At 39.7% G+C, this 26280-nt stretch overlaps 1 protein-coding gene across 1 annotated transcript; it reads right to left on the reverse strand.

The window, feature by feature from the left end:
• Positions 1-25706, reverse strand: LOC140937031 (uncharacterized protein KIAA0825-like). Its single transcript, XM_073386555.1, has 25 exons — positions 25358-25706; positions 22776-22959; positions 21303-22125; positions 20388-20531; positions 18468-18689; positions 17936-17982; positions 17229-17372; positions 16600-16718; positions 15608-15758; positions 14549-14739; positions 13769-13913; positions 13071-13207; positions 12453-12543; positions 12130-12181; positions 10332-10536; positions 9848-9911; positions 8790-8842; positions 7431-7564; positions 6648-6755; positions 5877-5929; positions 4999-5149; positions 3863-3971; positions 3360-3454; positions 3129-3175; positions 1-2450 (listed from the first exon to the last, which is right to left on the reverse strand). The coding sequence occupies exons 1-25, from the start codon at positions 25501-25503 to the stop codon at positions 2100-2102; spliced, it is 3966 nt and encodes a 1321-aa protein (XP_073242656.1). The 5' UTR covers positions 25504-25706; the 3' UTR covers positions 1-2099.
• Between the last annotated feature and the right edge of the window lie 574 nt (positions 25707-26280).

Here is a 26280-nt window from a genome sequence, read left to right on the forward strand (position 1 = left end):
TTTAAAAAACGTTAGTTTATTTGTTCAATAACGCTCAAGTTTTATGTTGCTTTGACTAAGAGCATTAAATTGAGCTAACATTAAATAGAAGTAGAGTTTTATTACATTTCAAGACTCTCATTTAACATTAATTTCTTTTGCCCAGAACTTTCTAATTTAAACACCGGGCCAAAGTGGAAGCTTTATAAAGGCGACTTGGGCATTAATGCGTCGTGCAGTTAACCCTTTAAGCCCCAATGTCCACAAATAAATTCTCCATACTGATCGTCATACATTTCTTTAAAGAATTAGTTGAGAGAGTTTGATAACAGATCAAAGCATTTTCTCTTTAGTGACCATTTTATTAACTCTCATAACCATTCCTCTTGGCAACATATGGATATTGTTAGGAGAAAATTGAGGCTGGTCACCATTGGGACTTAAAGGGTTAATGCTGTCGAGAACAGCTATCAAACACCCATTGTGAAAGAGAGTCTGATCTGAATAAACTACAGTTTGAAACAAAGACCGGGTCCTCTAAGCCAATTTTGAAATTAAAGCCGCGGGCGTTTAATTTAGAAAATATGGTATTTTTGTGTTATCAATGAATTCTAGGAATTGTTTTTTAAATCCTTTTAATTGGAAAGTAAAACAAGAGAACCTTAAATATCATCTCAGTGTACATTATCATTCATATATTACGTCTATACATTTTCAAAACCTGTTTACGCGGTAAGTTAAGTAAGTATTTGCTAAACAATCAAAGATATTTTAGAAATATCTGGACGTTAAATACTTTGACAGCCATTTTTTCCTCAACAAGAGGAAAAACCAGACACGAAAACTACAAATAATATATAAAGAGGTTGGAAACTCAGCGGGAGCTACTAAGCTGTTTCTCGATGTTACAGATAGCATCCGCAACATATAGAAACAACCAAACTACCTTAGCGAGCAAAACTTTGTAGTTTACAGTGCGACAGCAAAATCGACGCTAGCGCGGCGAAAGTATTTCTGGCCCGGAGAGTTTGTTGCGCGTGACCCATCAGACAGAGTTCCAGAACGCACATGCTGACGAAAGAAAACAACGAAACTGAAAAATGTTAGAGCGAATAATAACGAAACAGCATTAAGTATTATGATATTCGTTGCTTGAGATTTTGCACTGTCGAAAAAATTATTTGTTTTGTTTATTTTGGGTCTGCTAGTTCTTGAATTTATTAGGGAAGAAACATGCCAGTTACTTTTAGGAGGACCTCACGGTAATTTTCCTCCATAATTTTATTTATTTATTTTTTATTTATTTCAGAAATTGGATTCACTTTATTTGACTCACGGTTCAGAAGTAATTTTTCAGTTTCCCAAACAGACTATTATTGAGAGTTTCAAAACTAGAAAAAATATATAATCTTCACAAGTGAAAAAAGAAAATTGAAATGGCCGTTCGAAGTTTTAATTAACGACATTTCAAGTTCAATTGGATTTGCCTTTCGGTCTTTTGTTACTTCTGTTCTCAAGGACAAAACTATAATTTGCTCTGATAACCGCCCAAGGCAGAGTTCGTTTTCAGATTCCTTGCTGGAATAAAAATCCAAAAACAGAGATCAATCTGCTCTGTTCATTATCAGCAGATTACTCTACACCATTTACATGGGCTATTCGGTCGGTTCACGGATTGGGTGTATTAACGTTACGTTTTCGTCCCAGAATCGTATTTACCATTGCGAACGTCAGGGAAACAGGAACTGCCTTTTCAGAGGTTCCGTTGCTCCCGGAAGTTTTCCACTGCAACGACCCGAAAAGTCGTGTTTCTTCATTTACTTCCCAACCGGAAGTTCACCATCACCAGAATGCTTTGCCAGTCGGAACAACGAATGTCCGGAGGTGAATCGTATTCGTTCCGCGTCCTACAAAACTGGCCAATATTAATCGCAGAAGAGGGATTGAAACTCTCTACTTTAAAAACTGCCGCCAATGAAAAAGCCCTGTGTTGGTCTTGGCGCCCAATGCTGTCCCTCTACAATTATTTGCTGACACTACACATGATACGTATTTTTCCCGTTTACATTAGATAATTTTACTGTATTTTTCCTCTGGCTACTCTTAGAAGTGACTTTTCTTTACCCTGCTTGTTCCCCGTCCCCTCCACCCACAGTAACGCCATAATGCCCTTTAAGAGCATTCACAAGCTCTCTCTCGCTGTCCTCTAAACACGCCCCTTCCTGAAGTTCGCTTCTGTTAAACACCAGTCGCTTGACCGTTTCCGTTGATGAACATAGGCCACTCTGCAACAGCTTATTCCAGTCAAACGGGAAAGACGCAATCTTTTCCTGGTTAAAAGCGTACTCGCCAATCATAGCAAACTGTTTGAGTGGGTTAAAACCAGAGCTTTGCTTGCTGCCTTGACGTGAACGTGATGGTTCAGGAGGAAGAATGTGGCCCGGAACTAGAACGAGATTCAAAAGCCAATCCTGTGTAAACGTAAAACCACACGCATTACAAAAATGCAAGATTATAACCAAACTAGTTAATAACAAAGATTAGAGTTTTTTCTAGCTCAGTAGTGAGTTAAAGAGATCTAATAATCGTCAAGTCAAAAGCGCAGGACAAAGGAAAAATCATGAAACCCGACAGGATTAGACCCTACGACCACCCAACACCAGGCGGATGTCCTATCCACTGAGTCACTGGAAAACGCTTGGAGAACGGTTGTGACAATATAACTTCGACCCAAGGGAGGTTTTGTGTCCAGCGGTTTTAGTGAAAACAAGGATTTGTGGGGGTTGCTCAGTCTCGCGGGCTCACAAAACCTCCCTTTGGTGAGGTCGATCTTATTTTGTATTTTCCGTGGAGAACAAGGCCATTTACTTAGTCTACATGTCATACGCGTCTTACTCATACGCTACCGAGCCGAAAATTTGTCATTTCAGTTTTTTTTATCAACACTACGGTACAACCTTTTTTTCTGACAACTATTATTTTTGTACAGTGCATATAATTACAGAGTACGTTATAGCAGGGTCCTCCATTAATCTTAGTGAATAAAAACACACTGATTCTTTAACGAGTTCAGTTGGACCAAGGTTTACCGTTACTTTTCGTAGCTAAATATAATTGCTCAATCACTTCCGTTCAGTGATAAATGGTACCTTGTTTGCCTGAATGAAGTTGTAAGCGTGCCGCAGAGATGCTGAACCTGTAACGATAAAAAAGAAGTATATAGATTGTTAGAAGGATCATTTCACCTAATGGCTCTGCTTATTCAAACATAACACTAAGGTCGTGAGAATGAAGGAAATCCAAGATAGTAGTGCAGTGAAGTCGTGCAGGAAAAAGTGATACGAAAAACGCGCACGCATGCTATGATGGCAAACAATCACCTTTTTTGTCTTTCATCAGAGCATCTACCATGTGAGTGAAGTGAAGTTCAGCGACTGATTCATACACTGTTTCCACTTGATATTCTTCAAACGCTCTGCGGAGACACAAACACGACTGTCATAAGGGTACCCCCTGGAAACTTTTATAACTTTGCAGAACTCAGCTGCTCAAAAAATTAACAGCAACTTTAAAAATAGAGGTACCGTTTGTCTCATGGCTCTCCAATGAGTAATCTCAAAAATAACCGTAACAGTGAAACTGGTCAAAATTACAATAACTGGCGAATTCGAACAAAGCATGGCACAAAGAAGACGCATGCTTCAGTCACAATGAAGGCCAAACATCTACTTCTCCTAACGTTTCCCCGTCCCAATCCTCCCTCAACCACCGCTGCTAAACCGTGACCAAAGCAAATGCATAGTTGATCTGAGCGGCAATAGCCAACTCTCCCTAAAGGCGAGGAACTCCTGCATTGATAGCCAATGGTATAAAAAAGACTTACTGGCTTGCAATTTGCGTCTTGATTTGGCCGACCTTCTGATTCAACCAGTCTCTCTTGGAAATCAAAAGAGCATCCATGTCTGACGGCAAATCAGGATTCCTCACACCACCTGAGGAGTTTATACAAGTACACGCAGGTCACAACATAAGTATAGTCTATTGCCAAGAAAAAATAATAAGACACTTGATATGTGAATTTCACTTAAGTTATTTTTAGAGGTTCTTATTAAACGGAAGTCTGATTCCTGAGACGTACGCACATTTTAATCGATTGTTTGAGACGTCATCAAGTCCACGCGCGACTGCCTCTAACGGTCAAAGCAAACAATAAAGCATATTGTAATAGCGACTGTTGAGTTCTCTCCTGACAACACTGAACAAAAGTTTGCAGACCTCTCCAGAAACCAACCTCCGATTAATTCTAGGTTTGCAACCACGTGACAAACCGGCCATGTTGGGGGTCGATACAATAGAATTCAGTTTTCTCGAAGAATTCACATGAAAATAGAGTTTAGTTCCCAGAGGAGAAAAATGCTTTTGTTCTTGAACACCAACATGGCCGCCATGACGTCACCTGCAAACCAGCAATTGGTCTAAAAATAACTTTGGTGATATTCAAATATCCTAAGGGCTAAACTGGGCGCCTCCCCTCTGTTCCATTACACTCTCTTGCTATCGCTTAAAACAACTTAATGTTCCAAACACTGTTTCAAAGTCCTTTAAGAAGCGATGTCAAACAAATTTAGGGTGAATTACTGCTTAAAACAGTGAAGAATAAAAATTTGAAAAACACAAAAAATAGAAAACAATGCGTGGATGAACATAACTGAAGAAAATTAAAACGGGTAGACTGCTATTGGGATTTTGAAAGCTGATCATACAGCAAAACAGTTTTTCAAAGCTTAACTCTGTTGTTTGTAACTTGGAAAAGAACGTTCGGGGACATACTTTTTCTTACTAAGCTGCAAATTTGAAATTTAGAAGTAATTTGTCCGCGACAAAAGTTGAGTGTCGTAGCAAGTTATTGGTACAACTAAAATCTCGTACCCAGATCTCTCGCTGACGAAGCCGACAAGAGATCTGGGTCGAGATTAGGCACACTTAAACACTTTAGTGCTGCGACACAGTAACACCAACCTTCAGTTCTACCGAGGTTAACAAGAACATGCCAGACTATTTCACCAAACATAGCCATGCATCTCTGAGTCTCCGCGCTTAGCTGTGCGTCACAAACAGACACTACTCTGTCTATATCGCTGAGCCAGCGATACAACAAGCTGGCAAGAACCTATCAAAAAAACAAGTCACAGATTGTTTCAGAAATATGATGATGACAATACAGGGGTAAAACATTCAGCTAAATGACACTATTTGAAACCCGCTAAATGGGTACTATGGATTTCCAAAAAATAGCCTACATAACATACCAGAAGCTGTTTATCTATCTGCAGTTAAAGTGAACCCGGTCCTCAATAAAGCAAACACAAAACGCGCAACATCGCTTGTCGACTCGTTTTGTAGCAATGTTGCAAAACAAGTTGCACGTTTTTTGTTGCCCGTTTTACTGTAGTTTTAGTCCTATACTCTCCAAAAAAGCCAGTTCTCGGGTTACTCTAGATCATGCATGAGTGGTTGTCTGATATTGAGTGAGTTGCACAAATAAGTTGAGGCTTTTCACGTTAACGCTATTGATGAAAATGCTCTTGGTTTGAATTGTTTTGTCTAAGTAAACTCTTTTACGAAGGGCTATTACCTATACTATAAGGAACTACAGACAGAGATTGTTCCGAGGACATCGGGTAAAGAGAGTTAGCGTGCTGCGATAGCGAAATCCTCGAGTACTGTTTGAGAGAATTCTTTTTATCTGTACTGATGCTTTCAAAGAAGTGACACTTAATTTTTACTCAGAACGTAACATTTTAGGATGATCATGAAACTAAAAAAAAATAAGACACGAAGTTCTTCATGTAGTTAGTTACATTAATTTTCAGAAAACATGAATAACAAGTGTTCACCTTCACTCCAACTGTTTCGCTTGATAAATCTACTGACTTTTGATGTACAGACTCTGAAAATATAGGGAATCAAAATTCAGGCATTCATGAAAGACCAAAATAAATACTGTCTGCAATAAAAGCCTCTTCAACTACGGAAGGGTTGCAACCCTAGCTCAGTCGGTAGAAAGATGGCTTGCAGAGCGGGAGGTCGCGGTTCAAATATAAGTGTCTTAAAGTAACGAAGACATGAACTCACGGTCTTTTCCCTACGAAAACTCGCAAGGCTCGGACAACCACGCAGAGAAGGTGGTCCTGCCTCCCACAACAAACGCAAAAATGGTAGCATATCTTCATTGCATACTCGTTATCTCACCACATAATATTAAGTTACGGGAAAGTCAACGACTGCTGAGGTAATAAACCGTCAACCTCCACCAGGGGAGGGAGGGTGGGTCGCGAAAATTGACTGTGGTCCCGGATCACAATCATTGAAAATGATCATGTTTTAGGCGGCACGGTCAAATTTCAAGTCGAGGGGCGCAAAGCATTACAAGAGCAATAAGCATTCGCGAACCCGAGGGAATTCGCATGGGTTTTTAAAATTCCTGCGATTACTTAATGTTAAAAATTATGCAGCGAGAATGGTGTCGTCAAATAGTTTACTCTAACTCACAAGGCGGAGGAGAAACTTTCAAAGCAAATCATACGAAAATTGAATGAACTACCTTACACAGACTGTGTGGCCTGGGTAAATAGAGCAACCAGAGAAGATTTATATAAAATACACACCTTGCAACTTGTTTAAGAACTGACTCATTATCTTCGGAATTGCGCAAAAGTGCTGAGTCATCTGATTTAACAGATCTTGAAGAGCATTGTACAGGACCTCAGTGTGATCTAGAATTAAGTATGTGTCCATTGAGGTTAAATGTAACTCTTACATCTGGCGCAATATAAAAGTTAAAAATGTGCACAACCAATTGTCAGGTAGTCTACAGGGAGTTTAATTGACCTAAATTGACTGTTTAGGTCTTCCTTGGGGATAAGAAAGAACATTTGAAAAGAAAAAAAGTCGAAAAAACAAAGAGGAAAGATAAAAAAACGTGACATTGATTGCATGGGGGTGGCGGAAAATTGTGTTCTTTATCCATAATAACAGCGCAGCCACTAAATTATCAACAGGCTTATCGCCGTCCTTAGTGTCGTGACTCTTGAGATCCTTGTCTACACCGTGCGGTCTCGATAGGTGTTCTGTCAAATTTCGCTATAGGATTGTTTTGAGGACGATATCGCTTGTTTTAATTCACTAACTAGTACGAAGATGGGAAGAAAACTACGTCAAAATTCGTTCCCCCCCCCCCCCGCCCTCCACCCAAAACCGGCACATTCTCAAGTGCAACGTCAAAATAGTCAATATCACACACCACATAATATGAAAAAACAACTCCGCAAAAAAACAACTTAGCCCAGTCCCTAGGCGTCACCGGGAGAGACTTGCCCGCCCTTTCTCAGACTTGGCCAGGACAAAGGGAAAAGAGATAATTTCTAGGGACTAGGCTAGTCACAACGTACTTTTGTTATCCCTAGTCTTCGGTGACTTCTTGCGTGGACAGCTACATGGTAGCGCACTCATGGAGGTGAAGTTGTACGTTTTTGTAACCTTCTTGTCCTGTTCACATAGTAACAGCAACGACGGCTGCAAAAACCTGGACAATTGAATTAAGTGTGACCAAGAACTTTAGTACCGCTCGTTAACGTACATACTCTAGATTGAAGAAGGATCAAGAGGTAATCCTTATAGTATGGCCTCTTCCTACAGCTTGCCCACCCAAGATCAAGGACAGCAAAACAGGGCGGTCATAAACAGAGATTTGTTAAGTCACTAGTGTTCCATTTTTTTACGTCCACAGGGCCAGATCAAGAGGACATAAGAGCACTGTAAGACAGGGTCCACGGTTTTTTCCTGGGGAGCAAGGGTAGCGCAGTGGTGAGAGCGCTCGCCTCTCACCAATGTGGCCCGGGTTCAAATCCCGGCGTCGACGCCATATGTGGGTTGAGTTTGTTGTTGGTTCTCCACCTTGCTTCGAGAGGTTTTTCTCCGGGTACTCCGGTTTTCCCCTCTTCTCAAAAACCAACATTTCCAAATGCCAATTCGACCAGGTATCAGGTAGATGAAGAACCACTATGTGGATGTACTATCTGCAAATCGTTATTTATTTATTTTATCTTATTTGTTTTCGTCTTAAACCGAGAACACTCAAAGATCTAACTTCTTGCAGATGTGACAAAAACGCAGCACCCTCTCCTCAAGTATTTTAAGATCCTGCGTGGTCGTTAGGTAAGGAATAGAACCCGCAGCTGCCGCCCCGACGTCAGGTACCCGGCAAACTGAGCTAACAATTAAGCGGTTAGTTCAATCTATAGCTTCAGAAAATAGCCGACATTTCACAACACCAACATTGGTTTCCCCGCGAAATGACGCCTGATGAACGAGCAAAGAAATTCCATACTGATGACGTGTTACTACCCAGATCTGGGTAATGCCTCTCATTGGTTGAAGCAAATTTCCTACGCGGCTCTACCAATCAGAAGCACTACCCAGATCTGGGAAGTGATACGTCATCAGTATGGAATTACCGCGCTCGTTCCTCAACGTCATTTCGCGGGGAAACCAGTGATACCGCCGCGAAATGTCGGCTGTTTTCTGAGGCTTCTCAATTTACAGTGCAATTCTCGAAACTTAGTGCACTATCATTTTAAAGCCTTTTCTCCAAGATAATAGAAGAAGCAAGGACATTAAATGTATATACGTAGACTCGATGGTAAGAACCAATGGCGTGAAGTTCGCTTTAGTGAGATCTCTTCCTCGAAAATTAAAACTGATTGGAGATGATCACATTCTGTAGTACAATAATAGATGCAAAAACGAACCTGACAATGTACGGGTCAAACGTCCTGTAGACACAATCCAGCCACACTGGACTCTAGCGAAACACAAGAGAGCAAAAATAATCAGCTCCAAACCCAAAACTAGGTTGATTCACAAATAAAATAACAACCTTCATGATTTAATAATGACTCCTGCTAAAGTGTGAACGAGCGCTTTCCCAGAAGACCAATCAAAACCAATTGTCTCCCTAAAGAACTGAAACCATTCAACTACGACCCAGTGCCCCGTAACGAAAAAAACTGCGGCCAATTGCAAGTAGCCTAAGTCTAATTCAATTTTTGTGAGTAGGTTTTCCCTATTGCTAACAGTGACGGGAAAATGAAACTGCACCTTAAAAATGCTACACAGAAAATAAAAGAATTATTTTAAAGGAAGGAATCAAGCAAATGGAGAAAAGAGGCACGAAAAACCTTGCCGTTCTTTAACTGCTATCGCAATCTACCGGGGATTTTGACACCCAGCACGTTCTTCGCGTTTTTCTTTCCGTTTATTACGTTAGTTTAGTCTTCTCAACATCAGGTTTGAGGTGCGGCATTGAAGTCATATTCTTGTCATTTTCCCCACGACCACATCATTCACACGGCATAAGATCGTCTTCCTGGGGTTTTTCATTTCGTTAGCTCTCTAACCATGTTAACCATGGGTGCTTACCATTTAAACAAACTTCCGGGGTGGAAATCTTAAACAAAAAGCTATAGAATTTGAAGTGGTGGGAGAACAAACCGCTACACATTATATCCAAACCAGCTGAAAAGATTAAAATTACATCGCCTCAAATCACAGTGCATATTTTCTGAAGCTTCTCATACGGAATGGCGCGAAACATTTGTTTTTCCAACCGGAATTTCCGTTTTTCCCATGTAAATGGCATATACCCCACGTTTTATTAACGTTTTTGTGTTCTGAAGGTTTTTTCAATGGCACCTTTTCAAAATGGTTTCATTTGGACTTTGCAACCATATTCAGAGATAAGAATTCAGATCAATTCGTGTGTTGAGTTTAAGTAAGATTAAGTATGATCTTTCACACGTGAAAGTACCTCTTTGGCGTCTGAAATCTTTAAACCTGAAGAGGTAGAGTCAAACAGCTTCCAGCTATCCTCCCTTAAAGAGAAAAACATCGTACGAATTAGGTGGAACAGAGCGAAAAAAAACTACTATAAAAGTGAGCAGTAATCGCCGAGAGGTACTGATACAAGATACTGGTGTCGTCAACCGAACTGATTAATAAGGCAAAATGGTCAAACGCTTCGACACTACTGCTTTTAATACAGAGTGACGGCCGAGAAATTGCGTGTTGTTTGTTGTTCATTTGTTAAGTCGCACAGTACACTATTATAAATGGTACGTCAGAAGTAGAGCGCATTGGTATAGAACCCAACCAAAGATTGCTGTTAACGGACCAATCAGAAGTCTGGACGTTTTCCACTCCATTCTGGGTAAGTCGATGATTGATTTTTATGCAAATGAGGACCAAAAGCAACTGTCTTTACTTCTTATGCGGCATTTTCCATTTATCAATACCTGCTGACTATGGCCATGAGATAATTAACAAGTCCTGGGAAATCATTTGAAGAGTGGAAGAGAATGTGATAGATGGAGCACACCAAACCCTTGTTAAACTTCTTGGCAGTTTCCTCTGATGACGTTACCCTCTCATCGAACCATGAAGATGGCACAGGTTCAACTGTTTTTGATGAATTTACTGGTGTTTTAAGGCTGCCGAGGTCTGAAAAGCGTAAGTACATGTACTCGCTCAGTAGTTAACAGTGATGCGAGACTCTAAGAATGTTCTCCATATTTAACAATTGTTCCTCGAGCCCGAATAGGCTCGGAGTCAATAGCCCATGAGGCCGAAGACCGAATGGGCTATTGACTTAGAGGCCATGAGGGCAAGAGGAATAATTGTTTTAGTAAAATCCAACTAGTTGGTCAAAAATATCAGGACAAAACAATTTTAACTAGCAATTCAGCTGCCATTGTTTTGGTTTTCAAAGCCGGCGCTTTTCGCTACTAGTGGGCTATAACATATAGCCTAGTAGTAGCTCAACCAATCAGAACGCAGCATTGATAATAGACCACTAGTTGGATTTTACTAAAATGCATTAGTATAGTGTTTTCGCCCAGTGTAAGGGAGTCCGGATTCCGGACTCCGGGAAACTTTCCTCGTGGAATCCGGTATACATCTTAAAGAATCCGGAATCCCACTAAAGATTAGCATCCGGAATCCAGGTTTCACCACTGACAAAGACTGGAATCCAGTACCTGGAATCCGGAATCCAGGGCGTGGAATCCAAAATCCAAAACTGTCTTGGATTCCCTTACAAGGAGCGAATCTTTTCAGTACTGAACTAACTCTAGCTCACAAGGCAGTGTCGCATGGCAGACTATCATGTAAATATTATACATCCAAGTCCAGCTTGACTGATGGTATGGGAAGTGCATGTAAGTTTGAGTTAATTTTTCTTGTGTGTGTTGTGTGTATAGCGCGGATATGTTAGTGATATGTTGGTGAAAAGCGCGGGTCAGAGAGGTTCAATTTACACATGACATAACCTTAACCCATTTGCCCCTGAGCCGCCCGTAACCGCCCCTGCGGATCCATGTCCCTTCTACCGCTTGTGACGTCACCAGTTTTAACGGTCAAGGACAACTTTGCCTGCTAACTTGCGCAGGGTGAGGAGATCTTTCAAACCATACCAGAATGGGCATGATTCGGTCAAGGAGGCCGGATAAAAAAGGTAAAAAACCATGTAACATTGTCCCGAAAATTTCCACGAACATCTTGTTCCACTAAGATCCTAAAAGCTTTCCCAAAAACATTTCCCACCAAGATAAAGCCTACTAAATGCCCAGCAAAGAGAAAAATAAAATAAGGCAAGAAAAGCGAAAGACGAAGCGAGAAGAAAAAGTCAAGATTGCCGTGCCACTCTTAAACACAAAATCTCGAAATTTAGCTTTCTGCGCATGCCAGAACTACGCAAGCTAATATTTTTTATCTGGATCAGAAGGCCGCGAAGTGTAGGACATGTAAACGGCTTTGTGGTAAGTTTTAGCTCTTCATAACAGTGACTAGAAAACCGCTCGACTAGCTTCAAATTCCCATAGGCAAATGGGTTGACTTTATAATCCAGAAATCGTTCTCATAACGGGCAATTTAAGAAACTAAATTGACGCGATTGCCAGCCTGACATTAAATGGCCCTAGAGGTGTACTGTTTGCGAATAACTCATCAACCTCATTCACCTGCACTTACTGATAACAGGTTGAATATGAATGGGACCATTAATAATAGAGCGTAAAACTAACTGCACAACCATACCTCCATATTTGACAATTGTAACAGGAAGCCTTGCATTTCTGTTTAGAAGAGCCTAAGTTAAAGACGACAAATTTTTAAAACAATCATTACTACATCATCAGTCACAGTTATTGATTAATTATGAAACGTTTATAGTTTGATAAAGCTCCCACTACATTTAAAGCCCTCAGGACCATAAATCGCAACAGAGGATCCATCGCAAATAGGGTTCTTTCTGTAACTACTTGCTCCGCAGTGATAACACAGAGGAAGTCTCCAAAAGTGGCGTTACGTATATTCACAGTGTAACGCAGAATATCTACTGTTAGTGTGGAATATCTTACTCGTAAGAAGAGTGACCACTGAGGAGAAGGTTGATTTACGGCTAGTTTATACAGCACAAAAGTCGCTTGTCTATCGGGAAGTGCAGCCAGCCTAGGCGGAGAGAAAACAAGCATACAGTGTTTCAATGATTCTCTGTCTGTAACCTACATGTACAAAGAGGGGTAATGCAAATTATTGTCCATTCAAAATATTTCTTTTTTTCTACCTGGCTTTCTGACTGACTTAATGACATCATTATCAAAAGTCATTTGGGTATTTTGCCCAGTACCACTTCTACAATGGAACAGAAACAAAAACCGTGTTGCTCAAACTTCTGATCCCTTGGGCGAAATGCCATGGTGTCGTCGGTGTGTCCTATTTACTGCGGCTGACAGACTGCTACCTTTTCGGGAAAAATGACGGCAACACGTTCTCCGTTGCAACAAAACCATGTGGTATCACACACGAATTGGAATCTCGACCGCACGTTATTAATCTGTTATTCCTACTAGTTCATCACACTTTAATCTGCTTTTGTTGTTGTTTAATTAATTTATTATTTCTTTTCTAGATTTACAGTTTTGGTATTGCTGAAAAAAAAAAAAAAAACACGGTGAACGTTAAATAGAAATTCTCACCGCCCCTCGTGGGTTTTAAAGACTTCAGGATGCAACCATGACAACCAAGTAGCTGCAGAGTTTGTTAGCTCCTGATTGGATGGTTGTTCAGCTATGACATGAGAACACAAAGTCTCCAGCGGACAGCTGACTACAGTCTGCGGACAACAAACAGATAAATAGTGGTTGTGAGATTCTTTCTTTAAAAATAACAAACGCGAGAAGGTTTTGATTAATAACGGTGTTAATGAAAACTTGGAAACATCATTTACGCCACATTCACACCAACTTACCATATTTAATTAATCTAGGTTTAAAAAAGAGAAAAAACAGTAACAGAAAACTAGAACACAGGCTTTTACACAGAATTAGGATGAATTTCAACACGTAACGTAATTGTACCAAATTTGCAATCGATAAAAGTACAGAAAGCAGCTTCTATAAACAAAACAAATTTAAAGTCAAGGGGTCTCTCCTAAAAAGAGGTCCGCATACACCTACTTTATGAAAGATAACTATTGCATACAATTTCTACGTTAACAATTGTGTAGTTCCAAGTTGTCACTAAAAGGTCTTTGTATACTCTGACTAGCATAGAACATACAGTGAACGTAGAGATGTCCGTGAAGTGGTCGCTTACGAGAGGTTAATACCAATGGAAAAGCTTATTTTAATATCATAAAACCATCACCCTTGAAAATACGATCTTGATATTTTACCAGTGTAGTCAATAAACAGGAGCAGAGTCTGTGAATGGCTGGGAAAGGAGCCGCTGAACTCTGAGGATCTAGCAAGAATGACACAGATTTACAGCAAAACCACAAGAATGACAGAGTAGACAACAGGATGGTTGTGATATCTGACCTAAAACAACGAAACAAAACTATCAGTGGTGATAAAGAAATTAATAACAATGCTTGCTTCATAAGTCTGGTAGCAATTCTTAAATATGCCACGTTTGGCCGATTTGTAAAACCTGGACTAATCATTTGACCTTATCGTGTGAAGAAACTTGAAATACACCGCTCTACATCTCGAGTAACTAAATTGTGAAACAAACAATAACCATACATGACAAGTGAGATATGAACTCAATAAATTGACCTCGCTCCCAAAGTGGCTTCATAGCTCAGTTGGTAGAGCAACGCACCGGTAACGCGGAGGTCACTAGTTCGAATCCCGTTGAAGCCCTGATTTTTTCAGGCTTCTTCTCTCCAATTGCTTAAATTGGAAAATTTACTGCGATGATCATTCTTCACTTTCACCTACAACCGCAGTTCAAAAATGAATTATTTCATATATACTTCACATAATAACCATACAATTTTAGAAGAAGGACAAATCCAGCACCAGAAAGCTCAAAAAAAAAAAAAAAATGAGAGAATCGAACTCACGCCCCCCCGAGTTTAAGTTCGGATGCTCTAACCACTTAACTACAACAGGCTTTATGGCGAGCAGGGTAGAAATTTCATTGTAATTACATAGAGGACTTGTTATACCTGAACTGCTTGACTCTTCTTACTGAAGGAGTTACTCTGCTATATCTTGTTACCAAGGTAACCAAAGAACTGTGAAGGACAGAAGTAAATATTTCCTGAGCTTTCTCAGGTGGACAATAGGCCCATAAATCATGGCGTAAACCTTGAAGGTGAAAGTTCCACATCTGCACAGAAAATGAGCATCTTTCATCCTGTCCACGTAAAGAATATGAGCGATGTCAAGAGTAAAGTCACACCTATCTAATAAGAAGGCCAGCCGCAGCTGGACATAAACCAAGTTTCAGTGACTTGATGCACCTACAAACAATCCTGCTTACTAACCATCGGGAAGGTTGACAATTTGATCACACCCCGTCCTCCCTTACAGAAACGTGAAAATCCAACAAAAACAAAAAGTCCGAACACAAACCGTTTTCAGTTTTGTTAAGGGGAAGAGGGGAAGGTCCTTTGAAGTGTTACAGGGTTGTAAGAGTTTAAGGTTACGCCCAACAGTTTGTTGCTGGCACCCATATGCAGTCAAACTTATACTTAAAGGTCACACTTGGGGAGTTACCAATTAACCTCTTACTACAATACAGGTTGAAAGTTTAATACACGTAATGACAATGAAAATGACTTGAAGGGACATTGGCTAGCATGCGTAGCTGGCGGAATTGTTTTTGCGTGTGCGAAGCTGCCATTCTTGTGGTGTTGCTGCGAGAAGCGCGCGCCGAAGGCATGAGAAAATTCCAAAAGCGTCCCCTTCCCATTCTCTGCACAGCTTCACAGCTCCCCTGCCAACACTTTCCTTGCGAGAATGATTGCGCTGGCTACACAGGCGAAACATGGCTAGTAACTATTTAATCAAGGGTGACCTCTTAATACTAGAAAAAATTGTAAAGGAGTCTTGAGTCTTGATCGCGAAACAATTTGATGGCCAAGATTTAAACCACTTAACTCAACTCTGAAAGAATGGAAATCCTATCATTTTTTCAAGACCCTGACATTTTTTAAAAACATTTTTCATACCAGGAATGCAGTGAACAGTAGTGACATGAAAGAAAGGGGTAACCATGTTACCTCAAAGAAAGGCCTATGGTCTGTCCAATTGTGACTGTGGGTATCCTGTAGTATTACTGTTAAAATGATTGTCTCATGGTAACTGATGATTTGATCACTAACGCTATCAACAAGTTCACTGAACTGACGATGTAACACAGGAAAGGGACGTCTGCAAATCAAAGAGAAAAGTCACCTTGATGGACAACCACATCACAGTTAAGTTTTCTGCTATACACTACAGGGCTACAAGTGTATCATGTAAATGTTCATCCATTTTATGTATCTACTTTTGGATAAAAATTAATTATCTACAAAATTCATATACTTTTAAAAAAAATCATAGGATTGTTGCAATGAATGTATGAATTTATGAAAAGTTTCCACTCATTTATGACGTTTTCAACTATAAAAAAATATGCAATAAAAACACCCTACACAGTAAGTACAATACAAATTAGTGTACTTGTATAATATATAGGAAATAATCCTCTTTACAGGGCTCTAGAAAACTCAGTGTGGTCGTCCAGGAAAAGAAGAATTGTCCCCTTGACAGTAACTTGTCACACTCACTTGCTCGATGTGCAAGGGCCTAAGAAAGTTTTCGTCCAACTAAATTATAAAGGGAGACAAGCATGCAAGTACCCCGAAGGACATGCTGAAATTTAGGTTTTCTTCAAGCTCTGTTTTGGAGATCTGGTTTTCTGACTGTTCATTGTCATGTGTGCTTGCAATGCAACAATGCACTCTGTGCATCAATAATTTCTTTTATATGCATGGCTTGAATAAAGTTTGTCTGTTCGTCCGAGTCAAGTAGAGTAGATTTTCTTGCTGGGCAAGTAACTTTTACATCTCACTTCCAAAGTGCAAGGGTCCAGGAAAGTCATTCTTCAACTAAATTCCTTTCAAGCATTAACTAAGACAAACAGGTGGTTGCTTCGGGCAATTACAAGCAAAAAGCTTAAATTCAATTTTTTTTGAGCCCTTTATATGTGGTAAGGTAATTTTGTTACCTTGGTTCAGAGCCCAGTATATCTTCATAATAAACCAAGTGATTTCTTATGAACACAGCACTGCTGAGAATGATGTAGAGACAGTCTACACTGCAAAGATGGGGGAAGTCTGACAGCAGCTACAACACAAAATGATTAAATTCATTTACAGTTCAGGCACTGGTACAAGGAAAACCGAATGGTTTAATGGCAGGACCTGTGGTACATGCTTTATTACTTCAACAAAATGTTCACAAAAAGGTTTCCTTATTCCCCCCAGTCTTTCAACATATGTAGCCATTTGTATTTATCAGCTATACAGGCATGTGCCCCTGTATTGGCTTACAATTTTGTTTACAATGGTGGACCAAAGAACTTGGGACTCTGTGGAAAAACCCTTCCAAGTAATTGTTACATAGGACTCTGCTCCTAATGACAATTTTTTTATCAGTTTTAGGTTTATCCCCCCACTCTCCCCCCGCCCCCACCCCCCAGCAATGTTGTGGACAAAAAGCACTCATCTCAAACTTCAACTTTGTTTGGGGTGGGAGGGGATGGGTTGCCTGGAGGGGAGGGGTCACTAGTTTTACTAATATCAGTTTTTAGTTTTACTAATTTAAACACAGCAGCAACTTTCTGATTACTGGTACCTGTATTAATCTGGAATGATAAGACTTGAGACAGGCTTCTAATGAGTCCACAAATGATGACCTAACAACATGGAAGAGTTTGCCACCATGATTGCTTGCAAGTGGAAGAACTTCATCTGCATTTTCCATGATCACAGCACAACTCTGTAAAACAAAAAAAGAGCTGATACAATATAGAGATTAAAATAACATATTATTGTTTGTGCTTTTAAGCTTTGACACACCACACTGTACATGTAGAGCTTATAACCACATTGGACATCACTAGTGTTCACAATTTGTACAGACTAGTAATATAGCCAAAGGTTCAAAGTGCAAGCGACAACAATCGAAGGTCAAATCGCTTTTGCTCCAGCGCTGTGCTTTGGATAAGTTTCATGTGACAGATGGTCAAAACACACGTGATCAGATTACAGGTGATAGAAGGTACAAATGCGCATGATTGCATTGCATCATGTGTATTCCATTCATTCTAAGTGGATGTCCAAATGAATCCTGGCTACATACATGCAATGCATGCATAATATCAACCTGGAGATTAGGATTGCCGGCTCCTCTTGTTGCCCACAATTAGTGTAGAAAATTCTTGTTGTATGAACTACAGTTGTATAAACCATGTTATTTACAGTATGTACACATGTATACAACATTCCATGCTGTTGTGTTTGAAGTTGGCATGTTCAAAGGAACTTCTGTGTCACATTTACCTTTGCAATTTTTCTGGGATAATCTTGTTTACCCCCAACAATGTCATCTGGATAGATAGCAACAAATTTGTACATTTATCAGTATATTTGAACAATACAGTTTGTTTCTTCAGTAATAATACTGAAAACCTGGAAACTGTGTGGCAGGGTAAAATAAGGGGTACATATATATATTTAAAATTGAGTTACATCTTTATTCATTCAATAAAGACAAGTTGTAAGAGGTTAGTGAAAATGAAATTCAAGTTAAAACAGCTTCAGTCTAGTTTGATTCTCAATTTCCTTTTCCTATTAGCACGGGGAGAACTGCAGCTACAGTGTCTCTCGCAGCATAAAAGAAAATTTTAATAATATACGTTAAGAATTCTACATACTGACTTTTTAAAAATAATTTCAACCTTATCCCTTAGGTTCATCAGTCATGCTTTCAAAAACAAAAAAACACTCAACACAGCTGTGAACAAGGACATTAAATTAAATTAAAATTAAATTTTACAATGTGGCGTATATACAATATTATTGTCATCCAAACCTCTCAGTTTAACAGAAGGGATCTTCTTCCACACTTGGTATGACTGAAGCTCATCATCAAGAGCCTTTTCACAACTTTTCTTAATACTATCACTCAGAGATAATGAAATCTTTGAAGTGTGACTCTTGAATTCATCTCTCCAAGGCCACTGTGATGACTGGCTTTGGGATAAACTACCACTAATGCTATGGGTTTGGGAATCCACTTTGCTAGTAACAGAACCTGAAATTAGCAAAAAAGAGTGAGTAATATCACCGCAAGTATGGAAACTGTTTTAATAGACCCCTTTATTCTGAGGGGCTTAAGTTGCAATAAACCACTCAAAAAATAATTACATGACTATTGTATATAGCTGATTCAATAAAGGTTTCTTTGGGCATTGGGAAGCTATTATAATTAGGTGTTCACTCAAGTAAATCACAGTATTGTTCAATATGCCCAAACGCACAAGGTCCAATTACCAATGACCAACTGCCAAAGCAACCTTTTTTGATTTAGCTGTATACACCAACATTTTTTAAAATTTCAGCGGCTAGAATGTCTCAATTTCTTAATGCCTGGCCTTTCAGTCTCAAAGTCCCCTTCTTCACAAGCCATCTTGGAGTTATTCATGAATATTTAAAAAATGATAAATAAGAAGAAAGTCAGTCTTTACCCATTCTTCACAGAAGGCAACATGGCTGAGTGGTTAGACCACTGGAAAAAATTGCAAATTATCTGGAGGGCCCAAGTTCAACTCCCACCCTAACCACTAACTGGATTTTGTTCTTGATAGTCCTGAGTTCTTCTCCTCGCCCGTGCTTGTAAATAGCCCACTAGTTTGCCTCCAGTCAGTTGGGATTCTTAACCTTGTTATATTTATTTTCCAGTATTTTTTTCTGTCCTAATATTTGAGGGCCACAATGAAAACTACTGGGTCTGGTTCCTAGAAAAATGGTTAGATTTAAGCCAAATTTTAAGCAAGGTTTTCTTGTCTAAGAACATGCAACTCGAGCTTACAACACACTGTTGAGCTTTTACTACAAGATATAGGTATGATAACACAAAATGTTACTCTAAGCAGAACATAGGAAGGTAAATACAAAAAGTGGAACAAAATTTTAATCCTGGATTAGCGCTAATCGGCCTTTAAGGAACCGGGCCCTGGGCTTCAAAACTTTTGGGTCTCTAGGCAGGGTGCAAAGAAAATCATTTTTACAGCTTGCCATTCGGGCAAGCTGAAGACAACATTTACTAGCCCAGACGTCATCTCAACTAGCCCCAAAAGCTTTTTGAAGAGCAGAATTGATTTCACAGTTCTTCTGTTTTTTTATTTCCTCAAAAAAGATCACTTGCCTGTCGGGCAAGTTAATAACAGAATTCAGTAGCCCGATAGCAAATTCCACTAGCCCTGGGCTATTGTACACTACTTTTTTGCATGCTGCTTGGTTACCAGTTATTCAATTGTTTTTTTTAATGGACTTCTAAACACCATTTTGCAAAGGGACATAATTATCTCAACCCAAGGTACATTTTTAAAAGGCAAATAATTATGCATTAGTTTTTTGTTTTCTTTTGTTTTTTTTTAGTTGGGTGTATTAGAAGTGGAAAGGAACATTTTGCCCAAGATCATGGGGTGGTTCTACAGCCCTGTCAATCAAATAAAATAATAGGAAGTTTCAATTCTCATTCAGCTTAAAATATACCCATATAGATGTACAGTTCATGTCATATGGATGAAAGTACTTCTGAAAAGCTGTTGTTTTGAAAACTCTTCAAAAGAGGAAGTGAAGCTCACAAAACTTAAACTTCCAAGTTCCTGCCACCTTCATCACATTTCCATGGTACTATATTCTCCACCACAACCAAGTGCTAATGAAAAGCAAGTGAAACCCTACGCATATAGATTTACTTCAAATGTGCATTGTTTTATCAGCTTACCAAAAGGTAAAGGTAGATTTCCCTCTGCAACATAAAGGCCGGCATGATTGCCCTTTTTAGAGCTCTGTCGATTGGGGCTCTTGTGTCCCAAAACTGGACTGGAAGGGGACTTGGTTGCATTCTGTAGATTTCCGACTCTAGTCACTACAGCAGAGAAAAGAAGTCATAATGCTATAAACTCATGAATGTAAATCTTGGTCTGTCACTAAGGCCCGTAAACCCTACAACCTGTTACAGATGACCTGATGAAATATAACAGGTAATGGTAGTGAGTAGCCAAAGAAATGACCATGGACACTTGAGGAAAAGTAACAAGTGCAAGATGGCAAGCTACAGTAAAATGCTTCATAACTCAGTGACAGCCCACTTAAAATCAGTGAACAGGGCTAACCAAAAAAATTCCTTTCACTCTATTAATTTAAACAAACAAGCAAAACAAAATAGTGAAAAAACTGACAAGCCAGCCCCCCCCCCCCCCCCGCCCCCGCTCCAACTACTCCCACCCCCAAAAAAATTCAGGGTTCGAACAGGATTCAACAAAAATTTGGAGGGCTTCACCTATATCTTCATTTACAATGTACATTGATTTTGCATTTAAAGTCACTGTATCATTATAAGTATTATCATCATCATCATCATTATCATCACTACAGTCAATTTTATTAAAAACAGTATTTCATGTACTAATAGAGAGCTTAAGCAGAGACGTCTTTTTGTTTGACGCATGTCGACCGGAAGTGTGCCCTTTTTCACTTTAATATGCTTTGATTTGTCTTGGTAAGAGTCTTTACTCATATGCAGATGATTTGCCCAAAAATATGGGCAAGTTCGCTGTCCAAGAATGCAAAACGTCCACTTCCCATTGACGTACATCGCTCAAAAATGATCCCGCTTAAGCTCTCCAATTACATGTACCTGTCCCTTCCATTTCTGATCTCTGAGTAGTGACCCTTTGTATCAGTTGCTCCAATGAAACCATGGCACAAAAAAAATATTTGTAAGCCAAAAGGTTATCTTTTGGATCACTCTGTTTAACAGTCAACACACTAGAGCCTCTTCTACTACCTGATGGCCGTTCCACTTCACTCAGTGATGCATGTTCATTTTTCTTGTTACTACTACAAGACTCGCAAACAGACTGTAGCTCTTGTGTAATCTTCACTAAGTATGAATCATAAATGTAGTCAAAGCTTGGCACCTTGTCAGGGAAAATACCCTCTTGCAAAATTACTGCATCCTCGTGTATCATGATTTCAGCAGCTTTACACAGCTTGACAAATGATACAACATTACCAGGAATGTTACCCTCATGTGGGATCAGATCTGTTTCAATGTCTTGCAACAAAGCTTCATTTCTCACATATTGGTCCATCAACTTTCGTCGATAATTCTTGTATCCCTTCCAAATTTCGTTGGCAGGATAAAGAAAACATAAGTCTTGTAACAGGTTTATTTTCCTTTCATCACAAAATATCTCACTGTGTTCATCAAACAGAGGTAGATTTGCCAGAAGAGCCCAAAATCCTTTGCGCAGTTTGCTCCTGATAGCTTCCCATAAGATGTCAGTAGCTTGTTCATTTTCTATTACAATGGTGTTTAAAGGTACCTCCTCTTGTTCACTGACTCCATCTTTCTGAGGAAGGCCAAAGGGCATTACAATTCCTTGCTGGGAAGCAAACTGTACCAGGTCGTCAAAGATGGACTCCTCTTGGCCAGGGTTACGTTCTAGTGCCTGAATCTGAATGACAACCCCAACAACAAGATATGCCTTTCATAGTCTGATTTACAACAAATACCGTAACTAATGTAATATAACTTGAAGGATGCATTGTTAGTGATTTTACCAGTACTTTATTATATAATGTTACAGGTCAAATTTGATTTCAGGTTAAATTGGATTTAACCTAGGTTGATTCTCAATTCCTTTGTCTCCTAGCTGGCCCTAAGAGACCAAGGAATTCAAGAATCAACCTAGGTTAAAACAATTTAACCTGAAATCAAATTTGACCTGTAACATATACATGTATGAACTTTGCTCAAAGGTTTCAAGTGTTTTGGACATAAATGTAAGATTCAGTCCCGAATAGCTGGCCATTTGCACGATGATGACTCCTTACAACTAAGACCAGAAATCATTCTCTTTTTCTTTCACATTTAAATTTGGTAATCCCAGTGAGGTTCAAACAACAAGGGCCCAAATTTGCACATTAGAAAGGAATACCCCAAAGGATTCTGGTAGTAGTAGTTAAATGATGCCATCATGCAAATGGCATATTGTTAAGCAAGGGTCTTCCCATCTTATAAAGGCCTGGAATTCCCATGCTATAAATATGCAAGAATCAGCAAAGAAAAAATTCATGTTCACTTGCAAGATGAATAAAAGCTTACCACATTGTTCAAGAAACAGTTGAGTGCAATAGGCTCATACGAGCAGGCATTTGTCTGTGTAATATTGGATGATGCCAAAAGATCAACTGCCCCTCTTGAGTTTAACCATTCAGAAGGATTTTGATTTCTGTCTTGAGAGATGGTATTGCAGACATCCACAAACTGTCCCCAGCTTTCCTGCAAGCTATAAAATAATGTAAAGGGAAATTATGATTTTGTTCAATGATGTCTTTACAAGGAGACCGTTCTTGAAAGAATTTTAAACACAAAACTCAACAGTGTCACGAGTACAGTACAACACTGAAGTAGGGGGTAGGGTATCAGGGGACAAAAGGAGGAGTGGACTGAGGATGATAGCAGACAATAGGAAGAAGGGATAATGATAGTAAGAGGCAACTGCAATGGGAATAAGTAACAATACCATGGGACAATGGGGGGAATGGAGTGAGGATACTAAGGGCGCTTTGCAAAAGTCAGAACTGGCCAGCTGGATCATGGTCAGACCAGACATTTTGGCAATGAAAAATAGCCTTTTTCAAGAGGTTTGCTGAAAAACCATCTCCCTTGTACATAATATTTAGGATTTGACTGATCTGGATGGTTAGTTTTGATTTTAAGTGAAATTCTCATTATGATGGGAATGGGCTGGCTGGTCAGTTCTGAGAAATGGAAAGCACCCTAAGAGACAATGGTGGAAATGAGTGAGAATAACAGAGGATTGGCAGGGCTGTACTCTAGCAGCACCCAGTGGCCTGTAGCGCCTAACTTTTAGTCTTGGGCTACTAAAAAATCTTAATTTTTTCCCAGAAATCACATGCTGGGTGCCCTGTATTTTACAAGTTTAGAGCACTGGGCTCCCTTCAATTTTTCTTACAGCACAGCCTTGACAATAGGGGGACTGGGGTGAGGGGAGTAAGAGGTAATGGGAGAATGGGTGACAGTAACATGGGACATTAAAGGGGAATAGGATGAGGATATTAGGAGAGAAACTTAGAGACGGGGTGAGGATAATAGGGGACCATTTGGGGTGGGGTGGGGAAAACAGGGGAAAATAGGTGAATTGGGGTGAAAATATTGGGACAAGTGGAGGAATGTCCATGAAGAGGTGCAGTGAAAAAGAACAACCCTCCCCACCACCTTAATATATTTCTGCTTCACATACATGTTAAAGTATAAACACTCATAAACATTGTGGATTTGTAACTTTGTATCAACACCTCTATTTCACATGAAATTATTGTGTCTCTAATACTGCATTTTAAGCCATTTTACAAGCATACAGAGTATCTTGTCATTTAAAGCTATATTAAGGTTATTTGTAAAAGGAAAAATAAGACACATCTTAAGACAAGATACATCCTAAATAAAACGTGAATTGTACAAAGTATAAGTATGTCCTAGACAAGACAAGATGGTTCACGTCTTGTTATCCCGGACTTGTTCTCATGTGACTGTTTCTAGTAATAATAGTAATCTACCATGCACCCATGTGACAAAGTAAAGAATTTTTCCATGCCAGCCCCGCATCTGGCCAAGCAAAAATTTTTCTGCTCAATCTAAAATTAAGGCATGCATTCTAAAAGTTTGCGTCTAATATAAAACATGAAGCTCATTTGTACATCGAGGGGGGCATTGAGTTGGGGGGTACCCAATACCACAATACAGTAAGAAAATTTGGCAAATACCAAAATAGCGTGTCAAATATCAATGAAATACTGATACTGCAATTATTTTCAGATACGCTTACTTAAAGTTGTGTCCATCTTGCGTGTTTGTTTATCTCATGCATTTATGCACCAGCAATCAACCTCAGCCATTGCGAGGAAACGTGAGACGACCTCAAATTGATCAGTACAACGATCGAAAAGGATGCTCTACCAATTTTGTCTGTCAGAAATTGTGTAATCAGTTATCATTAATCTAAAGCCTTAAAAATACTGATGTCCATTAGACAGGAGAGTGCAATGAACAGTACTGCAATACCATGAAAGATCTTCTTTTACCGAATGTCCCATTGGCCAAAAGGATGAAAACCGCATACCGCAGTGCTAAATGATACCACAATACCGTACTTTAAAATCAAAATTACCGAAATACCGCTTGAAAAAAACCTCAATACATCGCAATACCGTAAACCCCCTCTACATGGCGTTCTGTGTCTTAGCTATGTCTTAAGATGTTATTGTAAGTCATATACAGTATTCAACCTAGGTTGCCAGGGTTAAAACCCTAGCAGAACGTTTATCCATAATCCTAATAGCCGCTATGCTGATATGACCTAAAAGCGAATAATTTTAAAACGGATGCACCTGCAGCGATCAGAAATTAAAAGGAGAATTTCGACAAAAATTAAGGACGGTAATAGAAACTCTGGTGAAACAAAAAAAAAATTCAAAATCAAGCAGAAACGTTATACCCTAGAGAGACATGGTCGTGCATGCGGGCCACTTTACGGGGGCCAAATTTGCTTTCCACATGCATATAAAATACATGGCCATTCGTTGATGATCAGTTAGGGCAAAACTAAGGGAGACCGTCTGAATAGGGTGATTTCCTAGGGGTCCCTGAAGAACGTTTCATACCTTCCCGTGTTTTCCTCTAATCGAGCATCGAGCTTCTGGATGGCATCCTTGATCGATCCCACATCCAGCGAAGAAAAATTCAGTCCATTGACCAACAAGGACAATTCTCCAATCTGATGTTTCTTCGTCTTCGAGTATCGCGACATCTCTCGCCCCTGACAGCGCCGAATATGAGCTATCAAAGGGCGTAAAATTCACTAAAAATACTAGAAACCCCAGAAAACTGTCGAATCGTCATTCTGTATTTATGATCAAGCTCTAATAAACAGAAAAAGAATTGACTGTGCTTGTTTTCCTAAGTTTCGTGATGTTTACAAAATTTCACCGAATCATTCTTGCCGGGCGCAGATGGCTATGGCGGACGTTTTCCTTATTTGGTTATCATTCCCAAATACGGTTTATGTCAAACCAAGTCCCTCGCAAGCTTGGCCCGCTGCGGGATCACCGGGCGCGATCCATTCAACCAAAAATTTCCGGAAATTTCGGAAAAGTTTCGAAAAAATTGGTCCACCTTTTGAAGAGGACCACTTTTTCCTGTCGGACCGGTCTGAATTTTGTTTGAATGGATCGCTCCCGTGTCTGTGAGTTTTTCTAAAGCGCTTCATTTCTCACGCCCCCCAGACCGATCACGACAGAGACAACGGGACGAAAAATGAGAACCCTAATGCGACTCCGATGTTTTTAAATTAAAGTTTACCACTCTGCCCTTGCCAAGCCACAGGGTACTTAAGCTCCTGATTCTCGATCGGTGCCGAAGATCAGGAGGCGTGAAAACTAGCAATAAACGCCGTCCTCGAATAAGCGCCGCAGCCAATCAGAAGAATGCGGCGTTTATTCCAGGATTGTAAGAAAGAATCGGTAGAACTTGGTAATCTACACCTTCCAGACGTTTACGACTCTGTCTGAGAGAAATTGGAACTTTA

Source organism: Porites lutea, chromosome 5, assembly GCF_958299795.1.
Source record: "Porites lutea chromosome 5, jaPorLute2.1, whole genome shotgun sequence".
In the NCBI taxonomy this organism is placed as follows: domain Eukaryota; kingdom Metazoa; phylum Cnidaria; class Anthozoa; order Scleractinia; family Poritidae; genus Porites; species Porites lutea.

What these genes read in the sequence shown, in the direction of transcription:
- LOC140937031 (XM_073386555.1), bottom strand. Translation starts at nt 25,503, where the DNA reads ATGTCGCGATACTCGAAGACGAAGAAACATCAGATTGGAGAATTGTCC. An exon ending in TTTAAAACCCACGAGGGGCG is followed by an intron (nt 12,544 to 13,070) that starts GTGAGAATTTCT and finishes CTCTCCGCCTAG; the next exon opens with GCTGGCTGCACTTCCCGATA. An exon ending in TTTGACCCGTACATTGTCAG is followed by an intron (nt 7,565 to 8,789) that starts GTTCGTTTTTGC and finishes TCAATTGTCCAG; the next exon opens with GTTTTTGCAGCCGTCGTTGC.